The sequence below is a fragment of the Saccopteryx bilineata genome, chromosome 5 (assembly GCF_036850765.1).
Source record: "Saccopteryx bilineata isolate mSacBil1 chromosome 5, mSacBil1_pri_phased_curated, whole genome shotgun sequence".
NCBI classification, from domain to species: Eukaryota; Metazoa; Chordata; class Mammalia; order Chiroptera; family Emballonuridae; genus Saccopteryx; species Saccopteryx bilineata.
Genome location: NC_089494.1, coordinates 148,697,272 through 148,714,502, shown reverse-complemented (window position 1 = coordinate 148,714,502; position 17,231 = coordinate 148,697,272). Strand labels below are relative to the sequence as shown.

At 40.3% G+C, this 17,231-nt stretch overlaps 1 protein-coding gene across 8 annotated transcripts in view; it reads left to right on the top strand.

The window, feature by feature from the left end:
* Positions 1-17,231, top strand: part of SFMBT2 (Scm like with four mbt domains 2) — a 251,723-nt gene that overhangs the window by 223,268 nt on the left and 11,224 nt on the right. For all 8 annotated transcript variants that reach the window (XM_066279374.1, XM_066279376.1, XM_066279375.1 and 5 more), the window contains 4 exons: positions 6,667-6,842; positions 7,987-8,153; positions 8,511-8,780; positions 17,083-17,211. In XM_066279374.1, coding sequence (XP_066135471.1) covers positions 6,667-6,842; positions 7,987-8,153; positions 8,511-8,780; positions 17,083-17,211 — 742 coding nt within the window. The remainder of the gene's footprint in view (positions 1-6,666; positions 6,843-7,986; positions 8,154-8,510; positions 8,781-17,082; positions 17,212-17,231) is intronic.

The following is a 17,231-nucleotide window of genomic DNA, read 5'->3' as shown; positions in this document are numbered from 1 at the left end:
AGGCAGAAGCAAGGATATAGTTAAATCTTTACTTTTAGGTGAGTCATTCTCAGCTTTATGTGAAAGATATTCTGGTTTCTTATTTTTCATAAGCAATGACAAATGTATGGTTTTTTTATTTTACTTTTTGAGGGCCTTTTATTCATGTTTGTATTTTATGAATAGTAAGATGTAATAATTGACTATGAGATATACGTGAAAAAGGATTCCCAAACTGAGACTTTATGCTGAAAAGAATTTTGTTTCTCTGTTTGTTAATTTTTACCTTGCTCATATTTATTCAGTTTGCCCTCCCGAACACATATACTGTGCACGTTAGGTGAAGCAGGGAGATGAACCAGTATGTGAAGATAAGACTGGATTTCTGTGTGTGTGCTTAAATTCATCAGATTATGGACATGGTGTTTCTGGTTCAAACACAGACCAGTTTAGGATGTTCTGAATTAGACATGACCTTCCTAAAATAAAACAGTACACCCCACTTATTGCACAGAGTTCTCATGACAAAACACAGGGATCAAGAAAAAAGAAAGAAATTTCTGAAGAATTGGGTATAGTGAGAGTGAAAACCAGTGAGTGAACCAGTATAGAACCCTAGTTCGGTTGATGTGACCAATGAAGTTTTGAGGGAAATCAGAACCATATTTTCTTGTTGCTAATGAAAAGAATGATTTCCTCACAGTCTTTGAAGCTTTTTATTTCTGCAGTTATCAGGGTTACCACCCTTTCCCCTTTTCATTCTCCTTTCAGTAAATGAGGATGTGAGTTCTACTTGATGGCCTGGAACCTTCTTGCTCTCCATTCTAACACCCTCTCACTACCTACCAAGATTTTGTGGGAAGGTCCTGATACGAGTTATATTGCAGATGAATGATATAACTTAGGCCAAATAGATACCTTCCCACCTGAACCATGCTGATGGTTATGAATAGATCGTTAGGCTAGTGTTGGTCTTTTCACTTTGTATTTCTTCCGACTCAAAATCCATTTTGATTTTTCTCAACTTTACCAAAAAAGAAGAGACCATTTTTTCCAGCACTCTTGTTTCTCCATCGTCACCATCATTCTGTACCCTGCTGTGTGCACATGCACACGTATGTGGAAATAATTCTCTACTTTGGTTGGTCAAAAGATATTGGAAGGCCACTCATGCTTCCTTATTGATGTCAAGGAAGAAAAGCCTTTCTCTGCCCTCATGTTCATTACCTGGGAGTTCACAAATTAGACTGACAGAAGACCGGTTGGCAAGAGAGAAGACAGTTAATTTACTGGCACAATGTATGTACACGTTGGAGTGCTCGGGGACACGTAAGAGAGAAGGGCAGTTAGGAATTGAAACTTACACCTACGTTATACCCAACTTAGTGGGAAGAAGGAGGTTGGAGAAAAGGCCTCCAGGGGAAGAAGAGATTGGCTTCTTTAGGAAAGACAAATTTGTTTTTTTATTTGTAGGAGAACAAATGGGAGATAAGAAATGTGATAATGTTTGTTTCTGTGGTGCAAGCTTGCTTTCTGTCTTGGCTGTGAACCTCCCCGGAGAGGGGATTTGTGGTGGATTTACTCTTGGTCTCTCCTCCATAATTAAAAGCTGCCTCAAAGGGGGAATTTATGGCAGTTTTAATTTCTTAGAAGTTTCTGCTTTTAGTCAGATAATGGAAACTCCAGAACTGCTTCTTTCTGCATCTGCTGAATCTCAAATGTCTTCATCTTAAAATAATTTTTAGCAACTCTGGAGTTCTGAGTGGGTCCCCACATTGGTAACCAGGGAGAATATCCCTCCTCTGTCTGCATGTTGTTCCCTGACTGTCCGATTTGTTTCCACGTGTGCCTCTGAGACAGGCGTGAGGTCTGCGATGGGCGTCACCTCTGCATCGCCCCCTGAGCTCCTTGTGTCCTTCCTTCTGAGACGATGATGCCAGCGAGTTCTCTGCTGTGCACTAGCTTGTTTGTCCCTCTCAATATTTTCCTCTTTTTCTTCACAAAACTTGTAATACTTACTTAAAAATCTTATCTTCGTGTTTACAGTAGCCTTGCTGGGCCATTTAATAAATTATATGGCTCAGTGTTTTTCTCTGCAGGTTCATAGTGAGCGGATAAAGGGAGCGGCATTATCCCAGGCTGCTGAGCTTTCTCCTCGAGTACCCTGCCTGCGAGATCATGCCACTGCAATGCGGCTTTTAGGCCTTCTGTGGTACAGAAAGCTACAAGGCAGATTCTTCTTTTCAGCTGGGGTAAAATGAAAATGTGCGAACAAGGACGCAGCTTCCCAGCTCCCCCCAGTGCCCTGAGTGCTGGTTAAGGCACCGCGGCCCTCCCATATCTCTATCTGCGGGGGGGCTGCCGACACCTGTCCATTCATTCTGTCTTGAAAGGTGTATAATGGTCATGTGGTGGAGAGTCCTTGAGAAAATAGAAATGACAGTATTCCATAAACGCTGTCATCTCCTCAAAACCCACCGTTGGGCAGAATCTCAGAGCTGCCTTTGCCTGTGTAGCTTGGTAGGCCAATATCTCTGTTTCCTATGTCTTTATTAAAAAACAAAACAAAGCCCAAAACATTGTTTGAACAGTTGCTTTAATTTGACCAATTCCAAAGCAAGCCAGATTATTGGTTCATCCTAGAATTGGATGTTGCAAACAGTTTTTTTTCCCACATTTGTAATAAATACTGAAAATAATTCCTGTACTAATAGCTCTGAAAAATAAGTATTTGATGGAAAATACATATTAAGCTTCATGTAGTGTGATTCATTGTATAACAAAATTTATTTTTGTTATTTTAATGTTCATTATGAAACAATCTTGGAATTAAAGAAATATTGCAAGTACAGAATAAAAGGGCTATTCTTTCTCTAGACTAATATGAAGGTATGTTGTTGGCCTGATACTCCAGTCTCCCCAATACAAATGGAAACCCAACCCACACTGCTTTCAGTATGTTTGTTTATTTGACCAGACCCTGGTGTGGCTCTAGTCTCTTCCCTCAGCCCACTCGGGGCCAGCACTCAGTGCTAGGCCGTGGCACCCAACCCGTGCTGGGATATGTAGACGTTCTTGCCCTGCTCAGAATGCAGCAGCCTGCACAGAATGCTGCCATGTGCCCGCCTCACCTGCCTCAGGTGTGACTCCTTCCAGATGGTGTGTAATTAAGAAGGGCCCTTGGGTCCGACACCTGTGGAAGAGAGAGGAAGGAAACCGGATTGGGTGGAAGGAGGCATCAACTGTCGCCTATGGGCAGCTCTGGCATTAGAATGGCCCTCTGAGGTTGTCCCAAGTTGGGCCAGGTGGCCAGGCCATTATGCCCCTGTCATGATTAGTCATTGCCTGGGGGCTGTTCCCAGAGAAGGAGGCGGGCAAGGCCGCTTTCGCAGCTAGGACAAACCCAAAGGGGCAATATCCGGAGTTTCTCGGCCAACAACACTGCTCAAACCAGGACAGCCAGCCCTTCAGGCCAGGGAGGTTCCAGCGGCCCTCACTGTGTCCACACCCTGAGCCGGGACACTGTGGGTTCTGCCCTGCCTCCCCCAGCCTGCACACTGTCCTTGCCCAGAGCCCCCACCCCTACCACCGCCACCATGCCTTTAGACAGAATTGCTCCAGAAGGGCAGGAGAGAGGAAAGAAGTCCATTACTTTTAAACCATACTGTAGTTCTGTTTTCATAAATTCAGATTGGCTTTTCCCAATTGTGAGTGGTTTTACTGACACTTTCTCCCACTGAATCATCCTACTTAGAAGGGGAAGGAAGGGCCATCACCTTCCATTTCCTGTGGTGTTGGTTCCCTTTCCCCTTATATCCCTCTCTTGTGTTTCGGGGCATCTGCTTGGGAACCAGAGGTCTGGGAACAGAAATACCTACCTGCCTCTGGCCCCTACTGCCATAGTTTGAATGTTGACCCAGTTTTCACGATTCTCCTGCCTTTTTTACCTTCTGTTATTTTACTATTGTAAAGGAACTTTAAGAACCTTGATATTGAGCTCTTTAGAATAGAGAGCCCCAGGAACACCAAAATTGTGGTGGGGAAAAAAACTGAGAAGGAAAATGTAGAGTAAAACTAAATTTTTATTCTCTGTTTCCACCACCATTAACGATATGCTGTGTTCACATTGTGTTTATTATGAAACACAATGAAAGCAGTAAGCAAGAACCACCCACAGTGAGCCAGGCAGCCATCTTCTCAGTGTCGGGATGTTTCTACATCTGGGGTTGGTAGAGGTCCTAGAAAAGTCAACAGGCGTACAACGCTGTGGGACTTAAAGCATGATCTTATCTACAAAGGATTGCTCTTTAGTTCTTCCTACACGGAAGGGCAAGCATGGCCTTCAGGGACACAAGAACAAGGAGGACAGAGATGGCCAGTTTCTGAAGTTAGAATTTAGTTTCTTTGTTGTTGATACTTTAAAAATGTACTTTTAAGGGGGAAAATATTTAACTGGTCTTCAGAAGGACAGGAAAAAGATAAGTTGAAGTAAATTCAGGCGCAATAAATAAATTCTACTTATTTCCTCTGCCACATTTTTTGTAATGAACCAGATCTAGGATTTGTTTGTTTTTTGTTGTTGTTGTTTTGTTTTTGTCTTGAAAGAGAGACAGGAAGAGACAGGAACATTGAGCTGCTCCTGTGTGTGCCCTGACTGGGGAATTGGACCAGCAATGTCTGTGCTCCAGGACAACACTCCAACCAACTGAGTTATCCAGCCAGGGCTTAGCTTTTTTTTATTTTATCGATTTTAGAAAGACAAAAGAAGGGAGAGAGAGGAGAGGGGAAAGGGAAGCATTCATTTGTTGATCCACTCAGTCGTGCATTCCTTGGCTTCCTGTATGTGTTCTGACCAGGGATTGAACCCTCAACTTTGTTGTTTCGGGACAAAGCTCTTAACTCACTGAGCTAACTAGGCTGGGCCAGACCTAGGTTTTCAACTTAATGTTTTACTCACTAATTACAAAAGTGATGATCTCCTTATGTTGCACAATTTGCCTGGTGTCCCTACTGTTCCTTGTAACAGATTGCGGGGACCTGAGCATGCGCGTGTGAGAAGGAACAGGCTGGCGAAGCATTCATATCATCACCTGACTGCCTGGCAGCATCAGCCTTTCCTGGTAGTTCCTGCCTCTGGACTTTGGTTGTTTTCCAAAAACTAACATGTTCTCTGCCAGAGCTACAAACACATGCTATTTTCCTGGAAAATAATTTCTTTACAATCTCAATTTTAAAATTAGGGTGCACGTCAAGGCATAGCTTAATAGCCCTGCTGTTTTGATGCATTCTCATTTCAGTGGACCCTAAGCTTAATAAATGTGGACTAAAAGACCTATGATCTGTTGCCAACTGAAAACTTTATAATTATTCTATATCAATGGTAGTTTTAAAAAGTATATTGAAAGGTGACTCAAACCTATTTCCAAATGCTCATCTTTTTAGCCAGGTATTATTTAATCATTATTACTATAAAATATTTAGATGAGGCCTGCAAGACTTTCTTTTTTCTTTTTTTTTTTCTTTTTTGAGACAGAGAGAGACAGGAAGGGGGGAGAAGGAAGATAAGAAGTATCAACTCACAGTTGCTTCACTTCAGTTGTTTATTCTCATATGTGCCTTGATGGTGGAGGAGGGGTATTCCAACTGAGCCAGTGACCCCTTGCTTAAGCCAACAACCTTGGGCTCAAACTTGGGCTCAAGCCAGTGACGTTTGGGCTCAATCCAGTGACCTTGGGATCATGTCAGTGGTCCCACACTTGAGCTGGTAACAGCATGCCCAAGCCAACAAGCCCACACTCTAGACAGCAACCTTGGGGTTTCAAACCAAGGCCCCCAGTGTCCCAAGCCTCACTCAATCCATTGCACCACCATTAGTCAGGCAAGGACTTATTTTTAAAACAAGAATCCAACTTGCTTTTCAGTATTATGTTGATAACTTCACTCTATACGGTTTTCCTTGGGCAGGAGAAAGTTTTTCTCTCCAAAGTGATAAGCAACAAATGACAATATCTAAATTCCAGCAGCATCTGGAATTGGTGTTAAATCACATCTGTCGCAGTGAGTATATGTTAGATAGAAATCTGTATTGTGCTGGTTCTCTCTTAGCACTGTTATCACATACATTGTGGCATTTCTTTAAAATATTTTTGAAACATAAAGAACAATAAAATTAATGACATGGAAATCACACATGCTTGCTTCATTGTTAGAAAATAAAGGGGTGCCTGGCTAGGTGGTGGTGCAGTGGATAGAGCGTCAGTATGGAACACAGAGGACCCAGGTTTGAAACCCTGAGACTGCCGGCTTGAGCACGGCTCATCCAGCTTGAGCTCAGGCTCACGAGCTTGAGTGCGGGGTTGCTGGCTTGAGCATGGAATCATAAACATGACCTCATGGTCGCTGGCTTGAGCCCAAAGGTGGCTGGATTGAGCAAGGGATTATTCTCTCTGCTGTAGCCCCCTGGTCAAGACACATATGAGAAAGCAATCAATGAACAATTAAGTTGCTACAACAAAGAACTGATGCTTCTCATCTCTCTCCCTTCCTGCCTGTCTGTCCCTCTCTCTGTCTCTCTCGCTAAAAATAAATAAATAAATAAACAAATAAAGGGGGACTTTGGGATAGGCTGTATAAATAGATCGGAGTAATTCTGTGATCTTGCCATCTCTTTTTCTTCTTTCCTTCTAGGTACAGGGGCAAAACATACAGGGCCGTGGCCAAGATTGTGCGTACTTCTGACCAAGTAGCGGACTTCTGCAGACGAGTTTGTGCCAAACTGGAGTGCTGTCCAAATTTGTTCAGTCCTGTGCTGGTTTCTGAAAACTGCCCAGAAAACTGCTCCATTCATACCAAAACCAAATACAGTGAGTACAAATCATGGACAGAAGGTGGGTCTGTAGGTCTTAACTGCGGGGTCATGTACTTGGTGATTGTGGGTTTTTAAACAACTATGGGAATAGTTTTTCATAGGAATTACTATGGAAAAATTCTCTATGATTTGCTATGGCAGATGTGTATTTTCTAGCCTGTCGTAAGGAAGGGGTGGGGTAATAAAAATCGGGATGAATTATTGCTGGTAGGCACTGGCAAACAAGAAATGGGGGTGTATGTATGGTCATGAATTTCAGTGGATTGAAATAAGAGCACAATATAACAGGTTGTTAGTGATGGCTAGTAACCAGAATTACTTCTTGGTTTTTAACACTAAGGAACATAATGAGTCTTTTATTGCTCTTCTTTATATGGAGCAACCTCCTTGTCTCAATCTGTTTCCCCATTTATAGCACTTTCCTCAGACTCTCTCGAGTAGAGTGGTTTGAGGGTGGAAAGCATTCTGCACTTGCTTTGCTCCTGACTGTGTCTGCTTCTCCACCATGAGCATCGCTACCACAGGCAACACTGCCTTTGCTTTGACCTCTTCCCTGCAAGAACCTCCCTCCTTCTGACCAAGCACTCGCCTCTCCCATTTATCTCCCCATTGCATTGGTGACTTCCTCTTCCCCAGGCCCTCTCCTGCCCTATTCTGGTCACCTCCATGTGTCAGCCTCTTGCAGACACCTGCACCACAGATGACATGGGCCCTGAGAACGCCCTCTGACCCTCCTTCCGCTTTTTCCATGTCTCCCCTCGGTTTTCCTTAGTCCGAGGGGTATCTGCATGCCTGTCACAGTGACCTGGACATTGGCTCTGCCAGCACATGTTCTAGCCAGTTCCTAGGGAATCAATAGGTCCCAAAGCACGGTCAGTGCTCTGTAGTCCCAACCAGCTGGGATTTGTCAACTTGTGTGTCAGAACTAAGAATTGGAACAGACTTGAAACACTACACAGAGTGTGACTTTTCTTCTACTTTATATATATATGTATATATAATCTCCCCATTTCATTCTGCACATGTGGTCATTCATGGAAGAATTGCAGGAATCTCCTCTCCCTCTTGCCTGTCTACTCTGTTCATGTGTGTACATGTGTTACCTTTAAAACTTCTTTTAATTCTGTCTCTCCTTGTAGCCTATTATTATGGAAAGAGAAAGAAGATCATTAAGCCTCCAATTGGGGAAAGCAACATTGAAAGTGGCCACCCAAAACCAGCCAGGCGTAGGAAACGGCGAAAATCCATTTTTGTGCAGAAGAAACGAAGGTCTTCCACTGTGGACTTTGCGGCAGGCTCAGGGGAGGTATGCCATACCCAAAGAACCTTCTCGCACTCCACAGGGACACAGGGCCTTGTCAGGCAAGCTTGATGGCCTCACAGTGAAGGCCACAGTGGAAGTTTGGTGCTGAATGGTTGGAAACATGAGATGCCAGGAACCCTGCTCCTTATTTATTGAAAACAGATTTAACATTATCAGCTGCTCTAGCTAAGGAAGGGTTACAGTTGGGACCCTGGTTGGGACCTTCAGATCAACCCTCAGAGACTTCACCAAGTGGTTTCCACAGGGCTGCCTGGGCAGACAGAGATCTAGGATTACAGGCGCCTTTTGTGTTCACAAAGGCTCCTTTGACTTCACTCCACGCATTTCCCTCCTTTGTAGGAAAGTGAAGAAGAGGATGTGGATGCTATGGATGATGACACTGGGAGTGAGGAAACTGGCTCCGAGCTGCGGGATGACCAGACAGACACTTCTTCAGCTGAAGTCCCCTCTGCCAGGCCCCGGAGGGCTGTCACCCTGAGGGGCAGCTCCGAGCCTGAGCGCCGGCTGCCTGTGAAAAGAGCAAGACGGGGCCGAAGAGTACAGGCTGCCTCTTGTGCCGAGGCTGGTGACAAGGGCCCTCCAGCCAGCCAGAATAAGGACACAACAGAGGTAACACTCATGAGCTCTGGAACTGGCTTGTCTGTGCTCAGAGCGAAGGAAGAAGTGCATTATAATTCGCGACCTAGATTTTGGGACATTTGTTTAAAATACTTAAAGACACTACCAGCTGCTCCAGCTAAATTCTAAACCAAGAGCAAAGGCTTGGTGATTTCATATGTTGACCTCATGGGTCAGTGAACATTAGAATGGAGTTCTGTAGAAAGTAATAGCACCCCTTTTTTTGGAAGCCTTTAAAACCACAAATGATTCTTTCAGGAGCACAGACAGAAGTCCTCAAGGTCCCATTGAACTCAAGATTCCCTTTCTAGGGTACTTGGAAAGGCCATAAAATACATTGCTCACAAAAATTAGAGGAGATTTCAAAATGAATATGAAGTGACTAAAAAAAGAATCATTTGATTTTTTTTAAAATTAATTTTAATGGGGTGACATTGATAAATCAGCGTACATAGGTTCAGAGAAAACATCTCCAGGTTATTTTGACATTTGATTATGTTCCATCCCCATCACCCAAAGTCATATAGTCTTCCGTCACCTTCTATCTGGTTTTCGTTGTGCCTCTCCTCTCCCCCTGCCCCTTCCCTTCCCCTCCCCACCCCCGTAACTACCACACTCTTGTCCATGTCCCTGAGTCTCATTTTTATGTCCCACCTATGTATGGAATCATATAGTTCTTAGTTTTTTTCTGATTTACTTATTTCACTTAGTAGAATGTTATCAAGGTCCATCCATGTTGTTGTAAATGATCCGATGTCATCCTTTCTTATGGCTGAGTAGTATTCCATAGTATATATGTACCACATCTTCTTTATCCAGTCATCTATTGACGGGCTTTTTGGTTGTTTCAATGTCTTGGCCACTGTGAACAATGCTGCAATGAACATGGGGCTACGTGTGTCTTTACGTACCAGTGTTTTTGAGTTATGGGGGTATATTCCTAGTAGAGGGATTGCTGGGTCATATGGTAGTTCTATTTTTAATTTTTGAGGAACCACCATACTTTCTTCCATAATGGTTGTACTAATTTACATTCCCACCAACAGTGAATGAGGGTTCCTTTTTCTCCACAGCCTCTCCAACATTTGCTATTAACCTGTCTTGTTGATAATAGCTAATCTAACAGGTGTGAGGTGGTATCTCATTGTAGTTTTAATTTGCATTTCTCTAATAACTAGTGAAGATGAGCATCTTTTCATATATCTGTTGGCCATTTGTATTTCTTCCTGGGAGAAGTGTCTGTTCATGTCCTCTTCCCTTTTTTTAATTGGATTGTTTGCTTGTTTGTTGTTGAGTTTTATGAGTTCTTTGTATATTTTGGATATTAGGCTCTTATCTGTGCTGTTGTTTGAAAATATCATCTCCCATTTAGTTGGCTGTCTGTTTGTTTTGTTGTCAGTTTCTTTTGCTATGCAAAAGCTTCTTAGTTTGATGTAGTCCCATTCATTTATCTTTGCCTTTACTTCCCTTACCTTTGGAGTCAAATTCATAAAGTTCTCTTTAAACCAAGGTCCATGAGTTTAGTACCTATGTTTTCTTTTATGTAATTTATTGTTTCAGGTCTTATATTTAGGTCTTTGATCCATTTTGAATTAACTTTAGTACAAGGGGACAAACTGTAGTCAAGTTTCATTCTTTTGCATGTGGCCTTCCAGTTTTCCCAGCACCATTTGTTGAAGTGGCTTTCTTTTCTCCATTGTGTTTTGTTGGCCCCTTTATCAAAAATTACTTGACCATAAACATGAGGTTTTATTTCTAGGCTTTCTATTCTGTTCCACTGGTCCGAGTGTCTATTTTTCTGCCAATACCATGCTGTTTTGATTGTAGTGGCTCTATAATATAATAAAATTTGAAGTCAGGTATTGTAATGCCCCCAGCTTTGTTCTTTTTCCTTAGGATTGCTTTGGCTATTTGGGGTTTTTTTATAGTTCCATATAAACCTGATGATTTTTTGTTCCATTTCTTTAAAAAATGACATTGGAATTTTGATGGGAATTGCATTAAATTTGTATATCGCTTTCGGTAATATAGTCATTTTGACTATATTTATTCTTCCTATCTAAGAACAAGGAATATTTTTCTATTTCATTATATCTTTTTCCATTTCCCTTAACAATGCTTTGTAGTTTTCATTTTACAAGTCCTTTACATTCTTTGTTATGTCTATTCCTAAGTATTTTATTTTTTTGTTGCAACCATGAAGGGGGTTGTTTTTTGGAGCTCGTTTTCTGATGTTTCATTGTTGGCAGATAGGAAGGCAATGGACTTTTGTGTATTAATTTTGTATCCTGCGATCTTACTATATTGGTTTGTTGTTTCTAATAGTCTTTTTGTAGAGTTTTGGGGGTTTTCGATGTACAGGATCATATCATCTGCAAAAAGTGAAACCTTTACTTCTTCTTTCTCAATATGAATGCCTTTTATTTCTTTCTCTTGTCTGATTGCTCTGGCTAGAACTTCCAGCACTACATTGAATAAGAGTGGAGAGAGTGGACAACCTTGTATTGTTCCTGATTTTAGGGGAAGAGTCCTTAGTTTTATGCCATTTAATATGATGTTAGCTGATGGTTTATCATAGATGGCCTTTATCATGTTGAGATATTTTCCTTCTATACCCATTTTGTTAAGTGTTTTAAACAGAAAGTTATGTTGTGTTTTATCAAATGCATTTTCTGCATTTATTGATAAGATCATATGGTTTTTGTTCTTTGTTTTGTTGATATGGTGTATTTTGTTAACCGTTTTATGTATGTTGAACCATCCTTGTGATTCTGGGATGAATCCCACTTGATCATGATGAATTATTTTTTTAATATGTTGTTGCATTCGATTTGCTAGTATTTTATTTAGTATTTTAGCATCTGTATTCATTAGAGATATTGGTCTATATTTTTTTTGTGTGTGTTGTCCTTGCCAGGTTTTGGTATGAGGGTTATGTTGGCCTCATAAAATGTGTTTGGAAGTATTGCTTCTTCTTCAATTTTTTGGAAGACTTTGAGTAGAATAGGAACCAAGTCTTCTTTGAATGTTTGATAGAATTCGCAAGTATAGCTGTCTGACCTTGGACTTTTATTTTTGGGGAGATTTTTAAATAGTTGTTTATATTTCCTCCCTGTTTATGGGTCTGTTTAAGCTTTCTGCTTCTTCATGAGTCAGTCTAGGAAGATTGTATTGTTCTAGGAATTTATCCATTTCTTCTCTATTGTTAAATTTGGTGGCATATAGTTTTTTGTAGTATTCTATAATAATTCTTTGTATATCTATGATATCTGTGGTGATTTCTCCTCTTTCATTTTGGATTTTGTTTATATGAGTTCTTTCTCTTTTTTCCTTGGTGAGTCTTGTCAAGGATTTGTCAATTTTGTTGATCTTTTCAAAGAACCAGCTCCTTGATTTATTAATTTTTTTCTATAGTTTTTCTGTTCTCTATTTCATTTATTTCTGTTCTGATTTTTATTATTTCCTTTCTTCTGCTGGTTTTGCGTTGTCTTTGTTCTTCTTTTTCTAGTTCCTTGAGATGTAAAGTTAAGTGGTTTACTTGGGCTCCCTCTTGTTTGTTCATATATGTCTGTAGTGATATGAACTTCCCTCTTATTACTGCTTTTGCTGCATCCCAGAGATTCTGATATGTTGTATTGTTATTTTCGTTTGCATGAAAATACAATACACTCATTTTTTAAAAGTATGTTGTTTAGTTTCCACATTTTTGTGGGTTTGTTTACCTCTTTTTTGAAGTTTCCAGGTTTTATATCAGAAAGTATACTCGGTATAATTTTAATTTTTCCAAATTTGTTGATTTTTTTTTGTGGTCCAACATATGGTCAATTCTTGAGAATGTTCCATGTACACTAGAGAAAAATGTATACTCTGGCATTTTGGGATGGAATGTTCTGTAAATGTCTATCATATCCAATTGTTCTAGTGTTTTATTTAACGCCAATATTTCTTTTTTGATTTTCTGTTTGGATGAATGAGCTAGAGCCATCAGCAGTATATTGAGTTCTCCAAGTATGATTTTCTTTTTTTTTTTGGTTTTTGTTTTTAGGTCAATCAGTAGCTGTCTTATATATTTTGGTGCTCCTTGGTTTGGTGCATATATATTAAGAAGTGTTATGTCTTCTTGATTTACTGTCCCCTTTATCATTATGAAATGACCATTTTTGTCTCTGATTACCTTTGCTGTCTTGTAGTCAACATTGTTAAATATGAGTATTGCTACGCCTGCTTTTTTTTGGATGTTATTTGCTTGGAGTATTTTTTTCCAACCTTCACTTTGAATTTGTTTTTATCCTTGTAGTTTAGATGTGTTTCTTGTAGGCAGCATACAGTTGGATTTTCTTTTTTAATCCGTTCTGCTACTCTGTGTCTTTTTATTGGTGAGTTCAATACATTTACATTTAGTGTAATTATTGACATTTGAGGGTTTCCTTTTGCCATTTTATATATTGCTTTCTGATAGTTTTGTATCTTGTTTGGTTCATCTCTTTTGTTTTTCTATCATTTGTTTTGTTTTGTTTTGTTGTTGTTGTAATTCATACTTCTTTTCTCTGTTACTTCTTTTTTCAAGCCATGTACTTCTATGTTGTTTTTTTCAGAGGTGGTTACCATTAAGTAATGGAAAGCATACATATCATGTTTATTGTAGTACATTATCTCATGAGTGCTTCTACACTTCATCCTCCTTTACTACTGTTAATCTTTTTTCTCTCCTTTTTTTGTTTTCTTTGTCACAGATTAATCTTGTTTTTATTGCGATCTTGATGGAGCTTTTACTTGTAGTTTTGTTTTGTTTTGTTCTTTGTGTCTGGTCGGAAAACCCCCTTTAGTATTTCCTGAAATGGGGGTTTTCTGGTGATAAATTCCCTCATATTTTCTGTATCTGTGAATGTTTTTATTTCTTCTTCATATTTCAAGGATAGCTTTGATGGGTATAGTATTCTTGGCTGGAAGTTCCTCTCTTTCAGAACTTTAAATATTAGGGTTCTCTCTCTTCTAGCTTGTAGAGTTTCTTCTGATAAATCTGTTGATAATCTAATGGGCTTTCCTTTATATTTGGTATTCTTCTTTTCTCTAGCTGCCTTGAGAATTTTTTTAGTCATTAGTTTGTGCCAATTTCATTATGATGTGCCTTGGAGTAGGTTTTTAGGGCTAAGATAACTCGGTGTTCTGTTTGCTTCTTGAATTCAAGGCTTAGTTTTTTCCACAGGCTTGGGAAGTTCTCATCTATTATTTGTTTGAATATGTTCTCCATTCCATTTTTCTCTCTTCTCCTTCTGATATACCCATTATTCTTATGTTGCCTTTTCTGATGGAGTAAGACAATTCTTGTAGGGCTATCTCATTATTTTAAATTCGTGAGTCTCTCTCTTCTGTCTGTTGTACCTCTAGTTGCCTGTCTTCTATGTCACTAATTCTCTTCTCTATCTGGCCTGTTCTATTGAATAAGCTTGTTACCTCATTTTTCAGTTCATGAGTTGAGTTTTTTATATTTCTCTGATTCATTTTCATAATTTCAATTTCCTTGGTAAAGTATTCTTTCTGTTCATTGAATTGTTTTTCAAGCTCCCTAAATTGCCTTTCTGTGCTTTCTTGTATATCCCTGAGTATTTTTAGGACTTTAATTTTAAATTCTCTTTCATTTAACTCCAAGGTTTCTAAGCTATTGAAATATTTTCTATAGTTTTTACTCATTTATCTGAGCTACATCACTGTCTTTTGTATCGATGATATTCGATTTCTTTTTCTTTAATGGCATTTGAGAGTGGTATTGTTAATAACAGTAATAAGAGTTGATGAAAAAAATTTTTTGAGAAAATGCCGTGAAAAACTGAAAATTTTATTGTGCTAAATGGAACAAAAATATGTAGAATGGAGAGCCTGGATTATGTGGTAGTGACAAAGAGGCAAAAAACCAGGCAAGAACCCACGAAGTGCCACAAGGAAGAAATTTGGATCAAAAATAAAATAATTTGTTTGTAAATGATGGTCAAATGAGAGAAATAGTGTAAGAGAAAAGAAAAAAGAAAGAGAAAAAAGAAAAAAATACAGTGAAAAATGAAAATTCTATTGTATTAAATGGCACAAAAGCTATAGAATGAAAAGCCAGATTGGGGAAAATGCTGAAGAGATAAAAAGCAAAGTAAAACGCACACAAAATGCCACAATGAAAAAATTTGAATCCAGAATAAAGTAATTTGTTTGTGGGTGACAATCAAATGAGAGAAAATGTGAAAGAGAAAAGAAGAAACAAAAAGAGAGAAAAAAAATTGAGTTAAGTTTTTTGGAATGTAACTCTCACAGAAAATAAAAAGAATGGAAAATGTAACACCTATGGGTAATAACGTTCAAAATGAAAAGAAAAAGAATGAAATGGAAAGAGGATAAAATGACCATTGTGGAAGGGAAAAAAAAGATAAAATATACAAGAAGAAAAATGGAAAAAGTTATAAAGACTGTGGATTTTTCTTGGTTTTGAGAAATTATCTTCCTTTTTCTTTCTTCTCTCTCTTTTTGGCCAGTGGCACTGTAACCCAGGTTCTACCCCTGTGTCACTCTTAGGCAGAGATTTGCTGTTGTGTTGCTATGGTGATGACATCAACTAGGCCTCAGTCCCATTGGTAGGCAGGGCTTTTTAGCGTTTGCATGCTCCAACAATGGGAGAGTCTGTTTTCCTGGAGCATCTCCCCAAATCTCTCCTTCCTGAACCAGCAGCTTGGGACCCAGCTGTGAAGTTGCCCCAGCCACTGCCTGGAGAGCAAAAGGCTCTAAGAGTTGCTAAATACCACCTCTATCCCTACTTAACACAGAGTTCTGGGTAAGGCTTTGCCAGCCAGGGCTGCCAGCGTAATCCGGCAGGGCTGGGAGCCTATTGCCTTTCAGGTGTCTTTCTATGAGCCTCCAGGCATGTCTAGTATGCCTCAACACTCCACAGGTCTGCTCTCCTGAGGCTGTCTGCAAGCTGCCTGTGTGCCCTTCCCCCCACCCCTTCTGCAGTTCTCTTACCCAGGAGTGTGCTTTGTTAGCCTGTATGGTTGGCGGAGGTGCCACGCCTAGACAGGTCTGGGTATAGGGAAGCTGGCTTTTGTGTACTTCCGGTGCGCTGTTGTTTGGGAAGCCGGGATTATTCAGAAACTCTGGTCACAGCCCACACAGAGGGTCACTACTGACAGTCTCTGACCCAGTCCCCCGAAACGCCAGGTAGATCTACTTGCACACTGCCTGCGCTCGCCGACCAGGAGACTGGGAGTAAACAAGGCAACTGCTCGCCCACCTCTGCTGGGGTCTGCCGCTGGCGTTAGCTCCGCATGGGCTGAGCTAGAGGCACACTCTCTACTAGGCTTGAACATCTCTGCCCTAGCCCAGCTTTTTCCTCACCCCCAGCCCTCGCTTTCTCTCAGTTCCAAGTGAAAGCAGCCCTTGCTCAGGTCAGTGAGGAAAGCAGAATACTCCATTCTCCGTCTTATTTCCTTCACAGTGGATTATATATTCAGCCACCTTTTCACCCAATCATACCTTTGTTTGATGTATGTGTATTTCAGATGCTCCTGATATTGTTTTTCTGTCTCTAGTTGTTGAAATTGTTGAAGTTTCAGGGAGAAGTATTGGAAGCACTCCTCATGGCGCCATTTCTCTGATGTCACTCTTGATTTTCTTTTTATTAAACAAGAACATCAGAAAAGCAAACGACAAATCAAAGAAAGTTGTTTGATTATGCAAATGAGATGCAAAACCACCTTTTATTTCACCACAGGTCAGGCAAAACCACCTTTTATTTCACTGGTAAAAATGCACTATACAAAAGGCTGAAAGTACTGGAGTATCTTCACGTTTTATGATCCCCTAATTTTTGTGAGCAGTGTAGTAAATCAGCCTATCAGGTCTCCTCTAAACCCACAGGTGCTAGGCGTTCAGCTGACAGGTCACTGGCACCATTGTCACAAAAATAAATGGAGAACTAGCTCGCTCTCATGCACATATGCATATACCCCTTATTGTTCATTTCTCCTCTTCGTTAAGCAGACCCATTATTTCCTGAATTTGGGATTCAACAACTGCTATCACTGTGTCTTTAAAAAATATATAGTTTACCTTCGAAGACACACAAATCATTGGAGGCAAAGTCATAACGCAGTTGTGTTGCTAGGAAAGTCCCCTAGAGACCAGAGTCTCTGTGGCTTGTCCTGGTGCCTTAGGAGAAGCTTTAGGCGGGGAGTCCCCTCAGGGCCCTGGAAGTTTTAGAATCCCACATGTGAACATACTGTGACAAAATGACCTCCTTTCCTTATCTTTGCAGGAAATAAAGCAAGAGGAGGAGGAAATACTCATTCTGGAGAGCAACCCACTGGAGTGGACAGTGACCGATGTGGTGAGGTTCATTAAACTAACAGACTGCGCCCCATTGGCCAAAATATTTCAGGAACAGGTACAGTGATTCTGTGGTTC